General features: G+C 44.0%; 1 protein-coding gene across 2 annotated transcripts in view; it reads left to right on the top strand.

The window, feature by feature from the left end:
* LIFR (LIF receptor subunit alpha) overlaps positions 1 to 23,644 on the top strand; it is a 116,084-nt gene that overhangs the window by 27,663 nt on the left and 64,777 nt on the right. For both annotated transcript variants that reach the window (XM_084833096.1, XM_084833094.1), the window contains exons 2-3: positions 10,382 to 10,538; positions 20,804 to 20,927. In XM_084833096.1, the coding sequence (XP_084689222.1) occupies positions 10,454 to 10,538; positions 20,804 to 20,927 (209 nt within the window). In that variant the 5' untranslated portion in view covers positions 10,382 to 10,453. The remainder of the gene's footprint in view (positions 1 to 10,381; positions 10,539 to 20,803; positions 20,928 to 23,644) is intronic.

Here is a 23,644-nt window from a genome sequence, read left to right as displayed (position 1 = left end):
CTTACACTCAGTCTGAAATGCAGTCATATTGCGAAAGATGGGGAAATCTAACTGGCAAAGAAGAATTTTCTTCAACTCTGGAATTTATTTTGAAATAATGTAGTCTGCTGAATAAATGATAAGGGAAATGCATTGTCATGACAATTTAAGTTTAATGTGATAAGGAATAGAAGCCAGGGGCTCAAAACTGTAGGTCAGCAGGGTTTGCTCTTAAGAAAACCATTTCATCTTCTATTTCTGTATCTTTATTGGTACTGTCAGCCAAATTGGCAATTTGCTTTAGTTTCCCAGAAATGTGCACTACTTCTGGCATGGACTTGTAATTAGGGGGGATTTTTGGAAGCTTTTTAATATTGACAATAATAACAGGATGTGCAACATGATACGTGATTCTCTTGAGTGCTTTCACTTTCCTGCTAAAATGATGTCTGTCATATACATATACATACACATGCAATTATGTATTATATAATGGTGCTGATCTTCCCATCGAATCCCTCCTTCATATTGTAGACCTTTCTGAAAGGGTCATATAGCATCTCTACTCCCAGCGTAGATGCTAAGCACCTATATTTCCATTACCTTAACTGGAAATCAGCTTGATCTTTTCAAGAATATGAGAAATAGCAATCCCTGTTGATTTAGTTTTTCGGGATCACAGATTTGTTTTTAATTGCAAAATTAAATAATTTCAGAAACATTTTTAGAACAATGGTAAAAATGTTATAGGGATGGGGAGGATGGGATTTGCGATGTTACAGGCATGAACAAATTGTTGTCCAACATAGCCAGTTTAATTGCAGTGCAATTTGAAAGGTACTGAACAGTGTATTTTTCAGAATTTGTCCAGGACACTAAAATGTGTGTGTGTGTGTGTGTGTGTGTGTACACGCACAACAATCAAATTGCTGCAGCTGTTCTTGAAATGTTGTTCTTGTCTTCACCATTTTCCTCCCAAGCCAATATGATTAACCCCTCCTTGCCCAGAGACGTCATTATTAGAAGCAGATGAAAAATTAGCAAATTCGGGCATTTCAGTTTGTGTCAAATTGTGACTGGCAGTTGTTTTTTTCCTTGTCTTGTTTAAATAGTTGTCATTGATAAGTGTTGGGGATGTTGCTGCCAAGTTACAAGTCTGTTCATAATTCTAGTTTATTATCAAGACTTAATTGTCATGACAACTTTTTTTTTTAATGCAAGTTCATATACCGCTACAGTGGAAACACAATGCAGGATCATAACCTGTGTTTAGAGAGATCAATATTACTGCTGGAGACTCTCTGATATTGTCTGGTGCACAGTATTTACAAAAGTGGCTCCTTTAGCACTTAAAACCTCTGTTGCTTTCCGATACATACCACTTTATATTGGTTTGGCCAAAATAATCCATTGGCTGCATGTAGGTGCAGAGCTGATCCCTGCAGTGTGCACGTATAACATGCCAACCAGATTTCTGCCAATGCACAGAACAAGAATCCTTGCAAAGGCTGTTGTGTCTGTGGGTGCCGTCTCTCCACTAGACTCTGCAGGGGTCAGGGCTAGAGCTGCTTTGGGTTGTTTTTCATCATTCCATCCTAATTCTCTGCATTATCGAATCTCTCTCTCTGTCTCTCTCTCTGTCTCTCTCTCTGTCTGTCTCTCTCTCTCTCTGTGTGTGTGTGTGTGTGTGTGTGGTAACTGCCCTTTTTTGGCAAATCTTCTTTGAACATACCATTTCCAATTTTATAGGTGTTCTGTGGCCTTTCTTCCAGTCATGCATAGCAAAAGGGACATACGCTGTATAGAGGAAGGGCCATAGCTCAGGGGTAGAGCACATTTTTTGCGTGCAAAAGGTCCCAGTTTTAATCTATGGCATCTCGAGTGAGGGCTGGGAGAGAATCTTGTCTGAAACCCTGGAGAGCAACTGCCTGTCAGTGATCTAGTTCACACAACACAATGACCCACCGTGGCAGAACCCACAACTTCACTGCTCTGCCTTGAGATTTGTGCAATTTCCTCCTCCATTCTACTGCTTTGCCATGACCTTCGTTTATGTTTAGTGATCCTGCTCACCGCTCTTGTAACCCATATGCATATGTGACAGCTAGAAATGGAGACCAGTGGAAGGAAGTGACAAGCATGAAAGGGTGGGGTTGGGACTGAAAGTAGCTTGTAGCTGCAGGAGAGAAGGAGCTTTAGAGGCGGGTGTTCTTACTTCAGGAGAATGTAAAGCAGCCTACAAAAAACAAGGTGTTCACTAGCAAGGGAAGCACCAAGTGGGGGATATCAATATACTTGGCTAAATAGCTCAGGCAGACTTGCACTCTTGCAAGAATGCAAGACCACCACCCCCAAAATGAAAAAAAAGTTGCAAATGTCAGGTTGCAAATGTTGGGTTGGCAAGCAGACAACCAAACCATGATGGCTTATTTTCAGGATGGCTTAGCGTGATGTGCAAACCCGCCCAGTGTAGATGATACTTAGCTAGATGGGCCAATGGTGTGACTTAGCATAACGTAGCTTCCCATGTTCCTACGTTCTTCTAATTGGAGAAAGTGTTTTTCATGGCCATATTGGTTTTGGAACGTAGGAAACTGCCTTATACTAAGTCATACCATTATCCATCTAGCCCAGTATTGTCGACACCAATTGCCAGCAGCATGTCAGGCAAGAGTTTTTCCAGCTCTAACTGGAGAATGCAGGGATCACCCTGGGACCTTCTGCATGCAAAGCTTGTGCTCTACCACTGAGCTACAGCTACAGGATTTGGCTGTATCCGATGGTGTTGCTCCGCTTTTGGAAGTGGAACAGAGGAACCAGGTGCGGGTGAATTTCCACTCTCCCCTGCTAGGCTCTGCACACCTCAAAATCTGCTGTGGAGGGCTGGGAAACACTCTGGATAAAATGTCTGGGTGACGCAGAGGGCTGCAGTGGGGAGGAAAGAGTGAGAAGGTCCTGTTCTGCTAGTGGACGTCTGCTAGCATGACATTGGATTTAACACGTTGTGTTGCTTGCTTCCAGTAATCGAACCGAGACATTCTAAGCAAATAAATCCTTACAGGCCTCAACTCTTCCACTATCAACTTCCCCCTGCTTTATCCCCAGTCTAGCTGAGGCTCCTGCCACAGTTCCACCAGGAAAGCCTGCATGTAGTTCCTCTGTGATGGAGTGAGGTTTCCCGGCACCCATTCTGGTGAGTGGGATCTACTGGGCCATCCCAAACTGAACTGCTTGGCAAAAGGAAGGAAGATGATGTTTCCAGGCATGAAATGTAGAACTGATGCCACCCATGGTGGCTTCCTAAGCAAGAGTTCTGACTCATTTGGTACGTGTAGAAGCTTCCATTTTGTAAAAATGAGAGAAGATGGCCTTTGACTGTGACGGGTGGGCCAAATGACAGGCTTGCCACTAATAAAGGAGAACCTGTGCAGCCAAAGCTATTTACGTAGAGCTGGATCTGAACTCCTCCGCCGCAAGAAGTGGGCCTTGTGAATATGTCTTATTCCCTGTTAAATGCTATGTCTCCAACATGGCCTTATGTAAATATTATTGCCTACAACAACTTAATGATCTGCCTGTGGAATGTACTGTTTCATTAATTCCAAACAGATAACAAGGATACAACAAAAATGTAAACCCTGGTCTAATTTGGCAACATTTGCCTTTGCAAAAACTAGACATGCTGATGAAAGCTCATTAATCCAGGACTTCAGAGGCCCATAATGGTCCCTTCCAAAGTAGTGGTGAGCATTGGAAGCCACAAATCCTTCAACTCATATTTAAAATCTTAGCTGGAGGGGAATTCCTGGCTTGCCTCCACCCAATTTCACACCCTACCCCTTTAAACTCCACTTGCTGGGGAGGCTGGTGGCAGCGGCAGGAGCAGTGCTTCAGCTGTGGGTACAGGGAGGGCTTTGCCCCTTTCTGGCACCGGGGTGAAAGCTTCAGTGGCCCTTGGGAAATTTAGTTTTCTTAAGGCAGGGGTGGGCAATTTCAGGGTGTCCAGATGTTGTTGGACTGCAACTCCTGTCATCCCTCACCATTGACTAAACTGGCTAAGATGGATGGGAGTTGTAGTCCAACAGCATCTGGAAGGCCACAAGTTGCCCTCCCCTGCTCTAAGGGCTATTGCGCTGTCACTAGCCTTGTGGATAAACTACATTTCTCAAGGACTAGCACAGCCTTTCATCCTGGCCTACTGCTGTGAAACATGCCAGGCAACAGAGGGATGATGGAAAGACTTTCCTCCTTCCCTCTCCCCATAATGGCAGAGCTGCTACTGCCATTCACCTGGCCAGGAAGTGGAGTAAAGTGAAGGGAGCAGCTTGTTGAGAGATCAAGGTCTGGGTGGGTGGAAAGGAGTTCTAAGAACATAAGAAGAGCCCTGCTGGATCAGATCAAGGGTCCATCTAGTCCAGTATTCACTTCACACAGTGGCTAACCAGCTGTCCATGGGAAATCCACAAACAGGACATGAGTGCAAAAGCACCCTCCCACCCATGTTCCCCAGCAATTGCTGTATGTAGGCATTCTGCCTGATACTGGAGGTAGCAAATAGCCACAGGACTAGTAGCCATTGATAGACTTCTCTGTCATTGATAGACCCCCCCTTTAAAGCCATCCAAGTTGGTGGCCATCACTACATGTTGTGGTAGCAAATTCCATAGTTTAACTATGTGCTATGTGAAGAAGTCCTTCCTTTTATCTGTCCTGAATCTCCCACCAATCAGCTTCACAGGTATTATGGGAGAGGAAGAGAAACCTCTCCCTATCCACTTCCTCCACCCATGCATAATGGGGGACAGACAAGGATGGACATAAATTCAGCTTTGGCTTGGACAGAAGCTGAGCTCCTTCCTGGTCCTAGGGAAAATGGCTCAGCAAAAAAACCTGTTTGGCTTATTTCAGAGCCAAAGACAACATGAGCCATTGGCATGGCTTGGCCCACCATCACCCCATTTCTCTCTCTTATGTGTCGTCTGCCTTTGTGTGTGGGCACTGGCTGCTTATCATCCCACGCCTCATCATTTTCACATTTATCTCAACCACTGGCATTCAAAAGCTATGCACATCAGAACTGAAGGGGAAACTGCCATGAGTGTTCATCAGTACCTTGTCATTTTGGTACTGGCCTGTTCTTGTCCAGGATAGGTCCTGATAAATGTTGTGCTTGTCAGTGTTGAGTTGAGTGGTGATAGCAACACCATATGCTCGCTCGGCTTTGCACATTTTATTTATTTAGCTCTTTTCCCTGCCCAGTTCCAAGTGCTCAGTGAAGGTTGTAATCATGGGCTGTGCTCAAAGTCCCACTGGACAGACATAGAACTTGGAACAAAGCTCAGAAGTTAACAATAGGAAAAAACTCAGATTTTATGTGTGTATGTTGGTGGGATTCCTTTCAAAGATCAAAAGCCAATGTTGTACGGCGGTGAAGGAAGATATGTTTTCATCCTCCTCTTCCCTGAAGGATCTCAGGGCAGTGCATGTTCTTTCTCTCCCTACCCCATTTCACAACAGCCCCGTAAGGTAGGTTAGGTGGAAAGAGATTACCCAGTGAGTTTCATGGCTGAGCAGGGCTTTGAACCTGGGTCTTGCCAGTCCTGTTCAAGATACCCTTTACCACCACACCACACTGCCTTTCTGAGATGGGCTAGAAGGTTGGGAAGCCATATCTGCTTATTTTGGCCTATATCTCACGTCATGTATGACGATTGGCCATGCTGGCTGGGGGATGCTGGGAGTTTAAGGCCACTACATCTCAAGGCACCAGGTTGGGAAAGGCTGGCCTATGGGCAGTGCTGGCTCCAGTTATGGAGGGTCTTTGGGAAAGACACCCTCAATGGGCCCCCTCCCTCAGTGAGTCTACCTTCTCACCGCCCTTGTCACCCGCTGCTATTGCTCCTCATCTTCTTTTTCATCATTGTTACCCCTTGGTTGTTTGACAGGCAGAGAGCCAATGAGCAAGTAGGCAGTGGCATCTCCTGCTCATCACCACTGTTGTCTGGGCCAGAGCTAGTGGTGGGTGAATAAGCAGGTTGCAGTGGTGAAAAGGAGGAGCGAGTCCAGAGGATTCTTATCAGTGGGACCCTGCTGGGGTGTGGGCCCTTGGCAAGTGCCCAACCATGCCTATTTATTTATTTGATGTGTACCTGCCTTTCTACCAAGAAAAGTGGCAGCCAGTGAGCAAGTAGACAGTAGCATTTACTACTCTACCTTCTCACCACCACAGTTGTTTGGGCCAGGGTGAGAGGCAGGTGAAGAAGCAGGTTGCAAAGGTGAAGAAGAGGAGTGTGGTCCTCAGCAGGTGCCCAACCATGCCTACCTTTGTTCTGGCTAGTACAGGAGATGGTAGACGGTCCACTTCAGAATGTGGGAGTGTGTGAGGTGTATGGGAATTCTGTTTTTGCTTGCAAAATATGCGAGCATGCCCAGTGTGAGCACATACTAAAAATATTATTAAATTGTTGAACAAAGGCTTGTGTTCATCTTGTTCCTGGTTCCCAGATTGATTCGCACAAATTTCCTAATTTGCACAAATTTCCTCCGTAGACGGAATCAGCCCTGCTTTACACTATAGAGGAAATTTGCATCATTTGGGGAAAACTTCCGCTTATCTTCCATTTGATTGCTGCTCGACTTGCACAAGTTTCCAGTTCACACAGAGCGAGCAGCAATCACAAACATGAATGGGAATCAGGCACAAGACGATGTTTGGAGAATCCCAGCCATCTTGAACATTGCTGGTGCGCTCATCCCTAGGTGTGTGCCATTGTTAAGTGCTTCCCCATATAAAGAAATCCTTCCAAAAATAAAACAACAAAAATACACCTTAAAGCATGTTGGGGAGAGGGAGGTTCTAGTCCAGCCCACTCTAGTGCCTGCATGGTAGTCTTCTCCTTGAAGGGAAGGTTGTTGTTTTTAAATGCAGGAGTGCATGCTAAGATATGATACCTTCTCCTCCAGTCTGAAGTGATACAGCCCATTCTGCCAATTCAGAGCTCTACTACATGATTCTGCTGCATGTGTAGACCAGGCCTTGGCCATAGCCTAGCGGGAGTGGTGGTGGTGGTGGTCCGTGAGAGTTGAGGGCACCATGAAGCCGTCTTATGACTGTTAATTACATTGCTGTGCTTGCAGTTAAGCCCACGTTTGCCACACCACTGCTAAGCTGTGGAAAGTGGGTTAGATGGGGGCAAAGTAAATAAGAGCTGAAATACAATCTGGGCTTGAGGTACAACAGACTCTTTGTAAGCTCATGTTATCAGCACTATGGTTCTGTGTAGGCCAACACAAAAAGTAGAAACAAATATTAACATAAGATAGTTACTTGTTTGGACAGTTTTTGTTTCTAACTGAGGAGCGCACTTGTTCAGACACGCCATACTGAGACTATATATATATATATATATATATATATATTCAACGCCTCCTCATTCCATCCAGTGACAAACACGTGCATAAAGAGATTTATTTCTCTCTTGTCTTGTCTTGTCTGTTTTTCAGCGAACTGCAAAATATACTGCTTGAAGGATTATGTATTGTAATTGCATCCCATTAGTCATGTGTGTGTGTGGGATTTAAAGAACCTGGTTTTATGGGGGGGGGGGTGTCGCATTAGCTATAAACATTGCCAAAGACATGATATAATTTTCAACTCGGGTTCCCTGCTTTCTGTCTGATGGGAAGCGTATGTGCCAACCTTGAAAAGCAAATCCACAGCCAAAGGGCTAGTCAGTAAACAAACCCCCATACACCTAAAAATTTGATCCTGGCTTTAGAAAATGTCATTGGCACCTAGCAATTAACTCTTCCATTCCTGTTCATCAGGGATAAGTATTAGTTGTTGTTCCCAAGATAGCAGCTTGGTTAGAAATTACACCTGTCCCTCCTTCTGCACAAGTCTCCTCCTTCTTGCTTGCCCCTCCTCTCTCCATCATAACTGCACCATCCCAGGTGCCTGTCCTGGCTCTTCAGGCTGAGCTGGGAGAGACTGCTGAGATAGCCATTTGCTGAGGAAGTAGCTGCAGCATAACACCCCCCACCCCGCCCCCAGTCTTCTGCCTTTACAAAACCTGGTTTAAGGTAAGGTGAGAGAATGTGGGTGCATTGCCTCCAGCTTGAAAGATGTCCTTCATAACGTTCAGGCCAGCTGAGTGGTGGGTTGGTTGCAGAGCAGAAGGTGGACATTTCTGGCCCTCTGTGGTAGAGCACATGTTCTTCAGAAGATCTTCAGCATCTCCCATGAAAAGGATCTTGGATTTCAGGGCTGGGAAAGACTTTTGCCTAAGATCTGGGAGAGAGACCGCCAGTCAGAGCAGACAGTGCTGGGCTAGATGGACCAATGTTCCACCTTGATACGACAGTTTCATATGCCACCTTGATTGTGTGATTTGGCTGTTAGCATGATTCAGAGGTAGTTGGTGAGCTTGGATTTACATAATCAATCTGTGTTCAAATGGCTCAGTGCAAATCATACTCTGTCTTAGAGTGTGCCTGCTCTGTCTGCTCTCTGACTAAAAAAGCAAAATGGGAATAATGATGGGTGTTTTGAGGATGACTAATTTAAGAGGAGTGGGAAACAAAATCTTAAACATAGGTTCAAAACTCCACCATGTTAAATAGAGACCTCTATTAAGAGGTCGAGACCTCCACTTTACAAAATATTAAAACTCTGCTTTTGTAAGTATAATAAAGGCAAATTCTGTGCATTGTGGTTCTGGCATTTTACATGTTTGGGACAGGGAGGGGATGGGAGGAAGAGGCTTGTACCCAATTAGGAAAAGTGGGGTGGATTATATTTCTTGCATAGCTCTTCCTGATATTGGAGGACACCCACTTGATTTAACTGAAAGGACATTAGTAAGACTGAGACCCAGTTTAGTTTTCTACATAGAATTGTGAATATGTGGATGTTAGAGTGGTAATCCAGTCCTCCATTAAAATAGAGTAATCTAGGAAAAATTCTGCTAGATCATATCAAGGGTCCATCTGGTCCAGCATAGAAATTTAATAGGATGTGGTTCTTGACTTAAAGTTGCCCCCAAATGGGAGTGGAGAGTTGAACTCTACAGATCTTTCCTGCAACGTATAGTTGGATATATTAATGCTTCTGTATGTATGTCTTCTGCAATCATATGTAAAACAGAATTATTGATAGATGTTTAATATCTCTGGAAAAAAATTCACAGCACTTCAGTGAGGAAGGGGAATGGTGTTTTGTGGGAAGGGAAGGAGGGAAGACTCAGTAGAGCTTCCAGCTTTTGGAAACTTACAGTGGATGTTTGGTTAATAGAACACAGCCAAACAGGAGTAATTCCAGACTGACTGCCAAATAATCAAATGTTTATAAGGCCATGGTTCTTAAAAGTAGTAGGTTCCTCCTCCATTCAGATGACTTTTGAAAGCCAAAGGTTGACTCAACTAATTGCACAGAAACATTTAGGTCGAGAAGAGCCAACCGCAATGCACTTGCTTTGCTGGCAGTGGTATAAAAGAAAATACAAACTCTGCCTGTAGAAACAAAATATAATGCATTGTACTGCAGTCTTACAAATGATGGTCAAAGCCGATGTGATATAGGAAATGCTTGATTGGATCTCCTGATGGGTTTTATTTTTCAAAAACAAAAAACAGAAGCCATCACTGAGGGTATGTGTGGGTGTGAGGGAGAGAGAGAATGGCTCAAGGCAGTGATGCAGTGCAGGGGAAGGTGCTTTTTAAGTCTTCCTCCAGCACAGTTTTCTTGACTGAAATCACCCTTGAAACTGTGTTGTGTGTGTGTCTTCCTTTCTCTTCTCCCATACCCTTGCAAATTCAGGACCAGGAGAGTGTTGATTTTTTTGGTTGGGGAAGCTTCACATGTTAAAGCCCTCTCCTTCTCAGTGCTGGTGCCCCAATGCAATGTAGGCTTCCTCTCCCCCACTCTACCATGCCCCTTGCTTTTACGTTTTTAAATATCACTGATCTTGCATCGGTCTTAGCCCTAAGTCTACAAAATTACCAGCTCACAACAGGATTCACTAGCCATTTACCCTTAAATGAACTAGGCGGAAGACGCAGCATCTGCCTGTACTCTATTAGAACTAATTTTCTTTCAAGCTGCTGCATGAACAGATATTCAAAGCGTGACCTATTTATACTGCGCGGACAATATATAACAGATTTTATCAAAGTTGCTCCTGCCTGGAAGGCTTTCAAGGGCTCCAGCCAGACATAGGCGCTTTGGGGGCTGTGCGAAGAGTACGATGCAGTGCGTAATGCACAGTGTCTTCCACAGGTTGTGTCCACAGATGCACTGGCATGGATCCATTGGTATCTTACATATTCCAACAACAGAAGCCAATAGCATTGTTTGAAAAACTTACCATTTCTTTCTTCTTTTATTTTCTTCTTTAATTATCAGAGCCTGTCTGAGGAAAGGATGATGCTCTTTCCTGCTTGAGGTGACCCGTTCTTCATAGCGAATTGTAAAAGAATGTGGATTAACCGAATTCCCTGCTGTCTGTTGGCAGTTGCACATCTGTATCTCCTGAATCACTTGGCCCACAGTCAGGAAACAGGTTGGTCCAATTTGATGCCTCTTGCTGTCTGTTTGCTATTGTGGCTTCCCTGCATGTTCTGTATCTCATTTCATTTTATGTGCACACCATAATGTATTGTTTAATGTATGTATTTGCATTACAGCTTTATATTAGGTCATGAAAGATCAAATATGATTTTTTATGATGTTGTCAGCTTGCCTTGAGCATTTAGAAAGACAGGGTAGAAATGTGATAAAACTTGTATTCATCCGTTTTTGCTGTTGACAGAGCTTCATGTATTCTGCAGTTGTGCTGCACAAACTTTTAAAGTGGTATTTGCAATTTTGAGGGAATCTTTGGTTTCCTTTCCTTCTTCAAGTTGCTATGCCTTGAGATCTTGAAAGAGAATAGAAAATGCTAGGAATCAGGATTTTGTTTTAATGGGGTGGTGGTAGTAGGTAGGTGAGCAGACTTTTAGTGGGAAGGTTATGGATGTCCAGTGCAGGTAGGCAGTTCTTTCACCTTATGACTAGCAAGAAATCCTGAAATTTGTAAACCTCTACAAAGCAATCTAATTTGCAAGTTTTCAGAATTCTGTTTCTCTGGATGCACAGCTTGAGTTACCTTGCCCAGTTTTTTTAAAAGCACAAATTTACAAAAAGGATTGCTGTTTTCGTATATGTTCCTTTGCATAATACACCTTGTTAAATGTGAATTGCCCCAGCTAATATGCATGTTGTGTACATATTCTGTTTTTGTAAAAAGCCTAGAGAAATGTATTTTTTAATAAATTGGAATAAATAAATTGCATGCAGTGTAATGCAGTAATGTAGGTGGCATGGAAGTGGAATATAAAGCACAAGACGTATATGACTCTCGTGTGCGTGCACATGTGTGTGCGTGTGTGCATGCGCGTGCCTGTTTTTCTTTCTCCACAGTCTTGTCTCTTCTACCCAGCTTTTCTGACGCACTCTCAGTACTAGAGCCTAGCTGGAAGATTGATGGACTCAGTGGGCAGGTGGCATGGGTGGAGGAAGCCTTGCACATCACTGGGATAAATTTGTGTTTAAAGATGTGGATCTGCTGCTGTCATGAGTAATTTGCCAAAAAAAAAAAAATCTTTTTTAACCCCAGTGTGGGAAAAGCCTTTGGAGTGGAGAAAAAATGGGTGAGCTGCATCTCTCTGCGCCAAATCCCCACCTCCCGAAGTTGCAACAAAAACAAACAGGGAAGCTATGTTTTTGTGTTTTTAAATTGCTTAGGAGAAACTACCCTCTGGCACTGGGTCCCCCCTGCATGTGTTTCTATGTAGTGTGAAATTAGCTCCTTAGGCAGGTCAGAGGATATGGGCACACGCTTCCCAGACACTGCTGCCATCTTGCCTTCCATCTCTGGGTAGCTCAGGAAGGTTGTGGGGGAAGCGCGAGGGACAGAGGTTCAAGCGACCCCTTTGGAACAGACTGGGATGGCAGCATTGGGACTGAGAGCGAGGTTTCTCTCTTTCCAAGCTGGAGACTGGCATATGCATGCGCAAACACAGTTGCAAGCTGCAATGGCCCCAAACGGCGCTAGCTCCTTTTCTGCGCAGTGTGCCAATCACCATTCTTATGAGAAGATATGTGAAAGACTGTGGGGGCGTGAAGAGGAAAGGGATATTATGGGCACTAGAAGAAGAGAATAGAAAGACACCGCAGGGGATGTAGTTGATGGGAAAATCAATAGGGCATTGGAGGAAGAGGAAATGGAAATAAGGAGGGGTGGGTGGGTAGGTGGGTAAAAAGACCAGCCAAGGAAGCTGCTTCTGAGGAGAAATCTGTCATCCTTCCAGTCTGCTTCCTGAAGCAGTTTGCCTCGACTTATTGTATGGAAAGACCAGTTCTGCATGGAAGAAATTCTTGTGTTCTATGTGCAGTTTAATACTCTGCAGCTGCTGGGATAGCCGTGTTCCTCATGCGTTGAGGAGGGAAAGCAGACCAGCCTGGCATGACTAGTGGATCAGGTCTTCCTGCTGAAAGCTTGCTTGAGCTGCACCGTACACATCAAAGTCATTGTGGGGAGGCTGTGTAATTGCTAGTGAGTCATTGCGGTGCCCTGGATTATTTTTAAGGTCTAGTGATGTGGTCAGCTATAAATCAGAAATATAACATTTCACTTTTCCTTGCTTCCTTTTGGAACAAAGGGTCTCTTGACAGCTGAGAAGAAACTTGCAGTTTTGGGAACTCTCATGTAGAATACCAGTCATGTAGAATATTCAGTATAGAGACTTGTGCAGGCTGTCCTGTGAGATGTTTGGACCATGATCATATAAGCACAGTCCGCTGTAACACATAGGCCTTGTTGGGACCTAATGGTTAACCATGGTTTAGCATTAAGAGAATGACCCTTGGGCTTGTGTGCTCTCCCTTCCCCCAGCCGTGGCGAGAGGGAAGAATTCAGAAGGTCTTGCTTCTGTTTTAGATTAACCACAGCTTGTTGTGTCTGACCAAACCTGGACAAACTATGGTTAATCTTAACTATGGTTAAGGGGAAACAAGCCAACATCAAACCATAGTTTATTATTGTTTCAACAAACCATAGTTAATTTTAAACATAGTTTAGGGTTTGGCTTCCTAAAGTGGAAGCTTTCAGTTTTCTCCTTACGGCTGCTCTGGAGGAGGTCAAAGTGTGCAAGCCCAAGGCTTTCACAGGGTCATCCTTATAACGCTAAACCATGCTTTAGCGTGCAACTGAATGTAACCATAATCTGCCTTACTAGATCAGACCAAATGTCCTTCGGGCCCTGCATTCTCTTGCCTTCTCCTGCTTGGACCACCATCTGTAATTCAGAGATATAGTGCCTCTGGACATGGAGATACTGTTTAGCTATTTGGTAGATGTAGCCAACATAATTACAAGAGGAGATGAAGAATAGCTGGAGAATTAATTTAAAATATTGTAGTTATAATGGGGAAAAGGGTCTCCTTTAAAATTTGCCTTTATTCTTTTGATTCACATTTTCTCACCTTCCTTCAACCATGAAATTTGTTCAGTGCCACTGAAGATTGGCTTCTTAAATTATAGCCATGTTTCTCTCTCAGTGTTATAAAAGAATGAGGCATTGTACAAGGTGCTGGAAGCCAAAAGAAATTCATTCACTGTTTTGCTGGACTGAGACATTTGGCCAGTACACAGAGTAGCAACATGTTAAAGCAAGCTTCGCCAACCTGGTGCCCTCCAAATATTGTGGATTCAACTCCCATCAGGCCTAGCCAGCATGGCCAGTGGTCAGGTATGCTGTAAGTAGTAGTCCAAAACATCTGGAGGGCTCCAAGTTGGGGAAGACAGTATTAAAGAGATTTGACAGCTGTACTCAAGAGGATTAGGGAATAGGGGTGTGCACCAATCTCGAGATTTGGTTTGGACCCTGATTCAACTCAGAGCGATGCGGTAGCCACCCACTTTGACTCAGGGTTGAATCACAATTTGGAAATCCAAATCTTCATGCCTCCCATTAACTATAGTTGGAAATCAACAGATGGCAAAAAAAATTTTTTTCCCCGTTTGTTAGCAGTGGATGAAATTTACAGGTGTGTTACGCCTTTATGAATGGTTTACATATGCCAGATTTCAGACAAATAGGGATTTTTGTGCTATGCACCTTTAAACTTGGATTTTATTTTTTGCAGAGATAGTTTCCCCTTCTTAGGAGATCAAGGCTGCCGAGTTTCAGTTGAATAAATGGAGGATCTCTTTCTGCAAGAACAGTCTTTATAGTTTTGGAGTTTCTCAGAAAGGATGCTGTTATCTCCCTATGTTTTTTGTGGGCATGTGTTCTGAAAATGACACTCAGCATAGAGGTGGCCCTAGTTAAGAAACCTGCAACATTCTGAATGATAGGTGGAAGGGGAGTGTTCTGATTTGGCGGGGGTGGGGGTAAGTGATTTACTTCCCATTACCTCCTTACATAGAATTTTTGGCAATTTATATGAAAGTGTCTTATGTCATAGAGATGTCCCTAGGCAAGAAACCTGCAGCATTTCAGAAGAATAGGTGCAGGAGCTAGGGAGTTATGATGAATGAAACCAGTTTAAAGATTTTTGTTTTCTGCTCAGTTGGCACCAAAGTCACCAAAAGTGCAACAGGACAGGGATGGATGGTGGATGTGAGCATGAGGCAGAAGGACTTCAACTTACAGAATTTTCCAAGCAATCACCCAGTGCTACACCCTCCCAGATTCCCCCAAACCGCTTTTAATGTTCCTGCTTCTGCAATAGGTGAACTGAACACTGCATCAGTCCTGCGATACATTACTTCAGCATCCCTCCCCCAAAGGACTGGGATTAGAGAGCCCTGGTAAAACCATTTACTATGATTAGAACTTAGAGCTGCCAGTCACAAAACTACATCCCCTCCTCTCCCTCCCCACCCTGGTGTGTACCTTATATGGAGAGCTTGGAGAGAAGTGTATCAATTTTGGGAGACACATGGTCTGACTTCCTGTGAATAAGAATATGAACATTTTTATTTGGATTTGGTCCACTTCAGAGGAACTCCGTTTATATTCAGACATCTCCAAGATCTGTCCAAACCTGCCTGATTCAGTTCAGGCTTAGGCTAAATCCAAAGCACACCCCTATAAGAGGTGTTTTTGCCAAACAAGATCAGTTCATAAAAATATGGTTTCCATTTCTGTATTTTGTGAACAAGGGGGATTATATCTTCAGACCATCAGCTCAACAGAGATAATTCTGGATAGATATAATACCTTGGAAACCTGTAATCAAAAAGTGGACATTCATTCATTCATTCAAAACAATTGTATCCCACCCTATATCATTAGGGCCTGAGGGCAGCATACAGTTAAAATCAATTTAGGCTGTATAAAACAACAAATAATTTAAACAGCTAAAAACATATTAAACCATTAAGCAAGCTAATACCAATTTAAAATCTAAAACAATGAAACAGTTAAAACAGTGTGCAACTTTAGGAAGTGCATTTAGCCCCCAAAGGTTTTGATTAAAAGCCATGTTTTAACTTGGCGCCGAAATGAAACCAATGTCCGCGCCAATTGGGCCTCCAAGGGGAGGGCATTCCACAACCAAGGTGCCACAGCAGAGAAGGCCCACTCCCACATCTCACCATAGTGTATGTCTTGCACTGGTGGGATGCAGAGGAGGGCTCCTCCAACAGATCTCAATCCACGGGCAGGCATATATAGGGGGAGACACATCCTGAAATACCAAATTATACAAAGTATATTTGTAATCATAGCACTGAATGGGTTGCTATAGATGTATATTGTGGAAAAAAGATCTCTTAGTACTCTGTAGTTCCGTTTGTGCTTTATCATTTCTTATTAGGTTAATATATGAAATAAGAGACACATTGTTTTGATTTTTAAAAACAAATGTGAACAAAACAGATTTTCTGGCTGCTCTTCAGCATTGTTTGGCCTTCATGTGTTCCTCTGTATTCCAGAGAGAAAAGCTAGTCCATGAAATGAAACACCGTTAGACACGGCCCCTTATGCAATAGCCTCTTCACCCATGCTTTGTATGCCAAAGTGCAGCACAGAGGTAGAATGAGGGTTTTTGAGCTGTGCAGGGCAGAGCTGTTGCACGCTTAAAATGCCGCTTCAACTATCACTTCCAAGCAGGAGTGTGGCAACTGTAGCCTTTGAGATGGTGTTGGACTCCAACTCTCATCATCTCTGACCATTGGCTATGGTGACTGGGGCTGATAGGAGTTGGAGTCCAACAACATCTTGAGGGCCACAGGTTCCCCACCCTTGCTCTAGAGCAAGACAAGCAGCATCTGATACAACAGCTACGATCCTGGAGAGGGATAATCCTTTTTTTTTTTTTTTTTTTTTAAAGAATTGCTTTGCAATATTATTGCTGGCTTCCTTATCTAGTTTTGACAGGGGAAAAAGGTCCAAATATCTAATGTTGTGTTGATGGGTTTAAAACGATGGTCTCGCTTGATTAAAAAAACTTTACTCAGTGAAGCGTATGAGCTTTAGTCAGTTTATCAATGTGTTTATTGGTTTAAATTTACACAGGCATAAAGCCAAGGGTTATGATGGAAAAAATAACAGTATTGTTAGCCCATTAATAAGTCACTATCTTAAAAATAAAAGGAACGAAGGGGGTATTATGATATTTGTAGAGTCCAGGCTGTCTGAGTGCTAAACCAGGGGTGTGGCTGTGACTGTGTCTCCGTGACAACGGAAGCAGAAGCGAATGGAGGAGTACCGTGTTTTTTTTTTTAAAGGAATCAGCTTTGCTGCACTTTGGCCCATGCAGGGCTCTGCAAGCAAATGCTCCACGCCAGTAAAAATCGCTTCACAGAACATACGTCCAGGTGGGGGTGGAGGTTGGAGTGAACGTCATGTGATTGGCAGGGGCTGCTCGACCAATAAGAGAGGCTTCCCTCTCCCCCCTTTCTCCTGAAAGCCCAGATACACCTGCATTTCAGGAGCAAGCCTCATTGAGCACAATGGGAGTTACTTCTGAGTAGGCACACATTTGCCTGTGCTGGAAAAGTTTGTGTGTGCTGGGGGGAAGAACACAGGGACGGGAAACCAGCCCCCTTTCTAACTGCAGGATCTCTGTAATGAATGTGTGAAGTAGTTACTTCCTAAGGCAGTAAACCAAGGCATGGAGGATCATAGGTTCGGTAAAACGCTTTGCAGGCTTCAGGGAGTCATTGTGCTTTAAACTCTGTATTCAATTCAGGGGGTCTCTGTAAATTCTGATGTGGGCATTCAGGGGCAAGCCTTATTCAGCACAGTGGGAGTTACTTCTGAGTAGACACACATATGCTTGTGCTGGGAAGGAGGGGGAAACACAGGGATGGGAAACCAGCCCCATTTCTAACCGCAGGATCTCTATAACGAAGATCTGAAGTAGTTACTTCCTAAGGCAATAAACCAAGCCGCGGAGAGAATTGCAGGTTCGGTAAAGCGCTTTACAGGCTTCAGGGAATCAGTGCCTCCTAATGAGCCCCAAGCTTTCTAAGCCGTTGCTGCTCTTGATTGCTGTAACGGAGATGGGGAATTAATTGCTTCTTATGTGCGCATTTGGGAGGGAAGGAAGCAGCCCTTGACCAGGGTCATGGTGAAAGGCACACCCCTCAGCAGGGCTAGCATGCCTGAGGTAAATGTGGGGGTTGGGGCACACAGCAACTATACTGCAGAGAACCTGACCTAAGGAAAAGAATCGGACTTGAAGCAGTCTCAGGAAATCCGTTTTTTCCCTGATAAGCTCCGGGGTGGCTGCTGGAGGCCACGACGTCATGTATCCCTAAAGACCTCAACACACAGCCAGCTTGGAGTAAATCCCTGTGTGTTTGCCTGTGATGCAGTGTGTGTGTGTGAGTGTGTGAGTGTGTGTGTCTACTTGAAGGATGGAATGGAGCACACAGCATGGGAGAAAAATCCAACCCTTTCCTCCACTTTCCTCCTTGCACTCCATGGCATGACGCCAAGTTCCCCCAGACCAGCTGACTTTCATTACTGGAGTCATGCTGGGTGGAGGGGTGGGGGGCAATTGCTTCAAACAGTGGAGTGCAAACAGCAAGATGTGGGAGGGGTTGGATTTTGCTCCCTTCCTCTGTGCACTCCATTTCCAAAAAGTTAACCCCATCCCAGCCCCCACTTTATAGTCACTGTTATTGCTCCCACTTTTAGTGGTACTACTGCTACAAACAGAGTTTCAGGCTGTGGGACTGTGTCACGTAGTTCTCTACAAAACTCTGCTACCACATCACTTCTACCATGGAGGGGATAGAGACACCGCTCTAGCCCATGACCCTAAAGCCAATGGGTGGGTATGGACAATTAGGTTGCTGGCCCTCCAGGAACCTTCACAGACTGATAGCAGAGCTGAGGGGCAAAACAGGGCATGGAGACAGTAACTAGTCCCAGTCAACCACCACTCTCTCCAGCATTGCTGTAATCCTTCTATGAAACACTGAGGCTGCTCCATTGTCCCATCTGGCTTCTACTGGGTTGGCCAAGGTGAGGAGCTGCTAGAGAACCCCAAGCACAGTTCCCCAGCTAAACACACTCTTGGTGGAGCTCTGTGTAGGCTGGGAGCAGAGACATGGGCAGTTAATCGGGGCTCCTTTTTTAAAACAAGACACAGGTGTTTCATTTTTAGTTGGCTAAGGGCGCAATCCTATGGTTGCTAGTCAGCGGCTAGATGGGCATAGGATAGGTCGGTTCCTGGGAACCAACCTCAGGCCCCACGTTACAAGGTCGGTTCCCTGAGAACCGACGTCCACCTTGTAGGCAGCGCGGAACAGCCGTGCACTCCACACTCTGTGCTCGGAAGAGGAGCACGGAGTGGCAAAAATGGGGCGTTCCTGGGGGCATGGTGGGGTGGGGAAGTCAGAAATGCTGGTATGACACATCCTACGTGTCGTCTGGCTGCCGCTTCCCATGCTCTGAGATTCTATGGCTAGACAGCCGAAATCGATCCCCTCCGTGCTTGTCCTGCATTGGATAGGTGGTCACCTCCGAGTTCAGAGGCAGCCGCCTATCCCGATAGGATTGCGCCCTCCAACTTGCAGCCCTGGTTAAAATGAAATTTGCTGGATCCTGTTGTGCATGTTAATCAGATAAATCAGTCACATAAAGCAGATAATAAAATACTTCCTTATTTTAACACTTTCTGTTGTGGTTTATGGTTTAGTGGTTTGTTATGCTATAATTAGACATTTTTGTATTATCTACCCATGCCAGTTGGTTTTTAGAGCCAGACTATTGCTGATGATATCTGTGCCTGTTTTTAAACAGCGGTGAGGTGTAGCAGGGTTTTTAAATAAAGGGTTCTGAACCCAAATCTGACTTTGCTTTAGTGCCAGGATGGCAATAACATCCTTGTGTCGGGTTTTGTGATGCTGTGGTACCACAGCTGCTGATACTCCCATCCTGCTGACCGAGTAGGTTTTCAAATTGGGCGGTTGGTTGATGAGTCTTGCTTCTGAGCACTTGCTTCTGAGCACACGCACACACATAATACATCGCATTGCAGCCATTTAGTGTGGTGCTGTTCCTGGTGTAGTAGCATTACATCAGCCCATGCTACCCAACTAGTGAAGTGCGCTGAATTGGCTCATGTCATCGTTGCAGTGTTGCAGTAGGGATGGGTGAACCTGTCAAGTTTGGCATCAACGCGGTTCTCATTTTTCCACCGCCAGTCTTGCTTCATCCTGGTTCCATATTTACTTTTCTTTTTTCCTTGCACTTATTTTTGTGCACATTTTTGTACACATACAACCATTGACAAAAGTAAAACGTTTGTGCGCGTTTTAGAAATGTACATTTTTCTTTGCACGCTTTTCAAATGTGTGTGTGTTGTTCAATGCATTTGTTGTTTGTTTCATGGAATGCATTGCGAGCTCAGAAATGTATGGGTTTCTGATGACAAATTGGGTTCAGGTCTGTGTTCAGTTCTGGGACTGTGAATTGGGTAAATCTGTTTTATTTTAAAAACTGATAGAACAAGTATCTCGCCCATCCCTAGCTGCTGCAAGGCAAGGTCCTGGCAAACGAGGACCCTTGGGATTCAGTAGTTTTACTCAGTGGTTTAACTATCCACTTGAATTCAGTAGTTAATTAGGGAATTTAACCTTACTGTACATAAGGGCCCCTGGCAAGCATTTTCAGAGATCTTCTCAATTTTGAGGTGTTCAGCTCAAACTCCCTTTAAAGGATCCTAATGCTTATTGTTTTTTATGATGATGTATTTAGGTTGCGATCTTATGCATGTATAGACAGAAAGAAGTCCTAAAACCCCCAGCATGGCTGGCTGGGGAATGCTGGGAGTTGTAGAACTTTTTTTCTGTCTAAACATGCATAGGATTGCAGCCTTAGTGTGCAAAAATCAGATCCTTTTTGAGCTTTTATTATTTTAGTTATGTGTATCAGTTTTATAGCAGTTTTCCTTATCATGGCTTCTCTCAAAGAATCCTGGGAAACTACCTTGGAGAAGTGCTGAGTATTCTCTAGTGAAGAACCTCTGCTTCCCTTCACAGGACTACAGCTCTCTGGAGAGAGGGAATGACTATCAAACCGGTTTCTCCATAGTGTAAATATGCCTAAAAATGTGTTTGTTATGTTTTGAGCATTCTGGCTAGGCTGCTAAACATCTGCAAATGTTTAAACCTTACACTGTGCTTTTATTACAAAATGTGTCCAAAAACACAGGAATGTTGGATTGTTTATATGCTAATGATTGGTGTTTGTTGTTTTTACAGATTTCAGAGCAAAGATTTATATAGTTTGTTCAATAACATTAATGTTGTTGTCATTCCAGATACTTCACATATGCTTCAGAACTTGATATGTATAACACAGAATTTTTCTGAAGTTATCTGCACCTGGACTGCAGCCTCTACAGCTGACCTTGGATATCGTTATAAATTCTGTTACGCTGTCAGGTAACAGCTGATTGTTTCTTGGGAAGGATGTTGTATAAACTCATTGCCAATTGTTTTGTACTTCTTGTTGATGAGCTGGTGTAGTATGGTGGCTAAGGGAATGGTCCAAATCTCTCCTCTGCCATGAACTCACTAGGTGGCCTTAGAAACGCCATTCTGTTTTGGCCTTCATTTGCCCGCCCCCCCATTCTAACATATCTTACAGTATTGCTGTTAAAGATTACAACTAGACATTGCATGTTAGGCACTTTGAACACTGCTACTACTCTGTTGTGGTTTGTAAGGCATGAGGGTCTAACTATTCCATACCACTCATAAATTTCCATTGTCTGCTGTGTCTTAGTTAGGAGACTTAGGGCACAATCCTGTGGCTGCTAGTCAGTGGCTAGATGGCCATAGGATTGGTCGGTTCTTGGGAACTGACCTCGGAGCCTGCACTCTGAGGTCGGTCCCTGGAAAACTGACCTCTGCCCCCACGCTGCCTCGTAGGCAGCGTGGATCGGCCTCATGCTCTGCGTTCGGAAGAGCAGTGCGGAGCGGGGAAAACAGGGCATTCTTAGGGGCAGGTCAGGACGGGGAGGTCGGAAATGCCAGTACGACATTTCCTGTGTGTCATCCGGCCTCCCCTTCCCATGCTCCAAGGTCCCATGTTTAGATAGCCTAAATTGTCTGCCTAGCTGCAAAAGCAGGGCAGCGGGCGTATGGAGGATATCCGCTCCACACTACTCCGCCCGCCCTGCACTGGATAGGTAGTCGCACCCCGGATTGGAGGCAAGTGTAGATCCAGATAGGATTGTTCCCTCTGGATGCAATCCTATTGCATGTTTAGACAGAAAGAAGTCCTATGACTACCAGCATGCCCCAGCCTGCCATGCTGATTGGGCCATGCTGGGAGCTGTAGGACTTTTTTCTGTCTAAACATGCATACAATCATGCCCTTAGGGTGCAATCCTATGCATGTTTTGACAGAAGGAAGTCCTACAAATCCCAGCATTCCCCAGCCAGCATAGCTAGCTGATGAATGCTGGGAGCTGTAATACTTCTTTGTAGGAGTTGTAGGACTTTTTTCTTTCTAAACATGCAATAGGATTGCATCCAAAAAGTGGCATTCAACACACTTAACAATAAAATATAGATTAAAAACAAAATTTTAATTAAAATGTAACATAAAAACAAATAAATTAAAAACACAATTAAAGAAATAAACAGCACTCAGTCAATTAGGTATAGATCTGCTGCTGAGGGAGTATAAACCCATTCAGAGAAATACATTACTTGTGCCTCGTTTTAAGAACTGACTCTTCTCCATCTTTGTCTTTACCTGGATTTGAGCATTATTTTACTGGCCTTCAGTGAGGCATGAATGACTCCAGGCAACAGCTCAGTGACTGCAGTGCCTCACTGGCATTTTGAGGGGTGTTTGTGTGGCATTGGGGATCTCTTGATAACACTTCCCTCCAAATCCTATGACAAGCCTCCCCATCAGTTTCACATAGCTATTAAGAAACATTGGGAGCTGGTCTACATCTATCGCCTTGCCAAAGAAATGCAAATTAGAGACCTGATACTAATTTTGTCAATCCATATATACGTATATATTTTAAAAAGAAGGAAGCAAGGCCTTGTTACCACCTCTTTAAGAAGACCAGCAACCCTTCCTTCTCTCAGAGTATTCCTAACCAGCCAGGTATCAACCAGAAAGAGGAAGGATCCAAATATGGCTGTTCCAAGAACCTCATCCACATCCCCAAGCTAAAACTCCTAATAGTCATCCAAGCAATAGCAGTAAGACAAGGTTGAGAACACCTCTGGTGTTGAGCACTGTCCTCAGTGGGGATGCCAAGCCAAGCTTGAGAGATATTTGTCTGCAAAGTGTTTAGCAATCAAGTCACAGCTCTCTGCCTTGCGGTCAACACTGTCAGATAAGGGCCTGCTTTGAATGATGTCACATATGACTCAGACTGTCCCATTGTACAATGCTGAAGGTGCAATGGTGGTGAGGAGACACCACTGCCACAAAGTAGGCTCTTAAAATGAAGTATAGCCTGTAGGGTGGCCACTTCTGCATCTCCAAGAAAGAAGAAATGCATTACCATAGGGCGGATTTGCATGTGCTGTGTATTTATTTATTTATTACATTTTATACTGCCCAATAGCTCCAATATGTATAGATGCAAATTTAGAAAGAATTACTCTAATTTAAATATAAATACATTATATTTCACCATAGTGGAGAAGACTGTCACCTGACTTCTCAGTCTGCTGTCCAGGTGTTAACTGGTCTTGGACAACTTCAAGGCTGCTTTCTGCTCCCTTCTGATGGTCCTTTATCTTTAAATTCGACTTGGACTAGACAGTCCTTCAAATAGGGGATATGTTAAAAATAGCGGAGGTCCTCTGACAGACCTTTAAATCTCTTCTCTGAGGTATGTCAGGCCTTAACGCTGGCACATTTTAGGCATTTATTGAAAACTTACCTGTTTACTTGGCTTTTCCCCAGCCGTGAGCTATCTTTGTACCAGTCTCATGATATTATTCTCTCTCTCTGTAGTTTTTGTTTTATTCTTTTGTAAACTGCTTTGGGATTTCTTTCAAAGGACAAGTGGTATATAAATATTGCAATAGAGTACTGTCCTCTGTAAAAGTAGGACACATGGCCAGCCTACGATCCTATGCTCTGTCTACTTGGTCCAAACTTTTTTCCACCTCTGCTCTAG

The sequence above is a fragment of the Heloderma suspectum genome, chromosome 2, assembly GCF_057233095.1.
Source record: "Heloderma suspectum isolate Gila_16-S chromosome 2, 16-S_ref, whole genome shotgun sequence".
Classification (NCBI taxonomy): Eukaryota; Metazoa; Chordata; class Lepidosauria; order Squamata; family Helodermatidae; genus Heloderma; species Heloderma suspectum.
The sequence above is the reverse complement of the archived record's forward strand: the minus strand, read 5'-3'. Positions and strand labels throughout refer to the sequence as shown.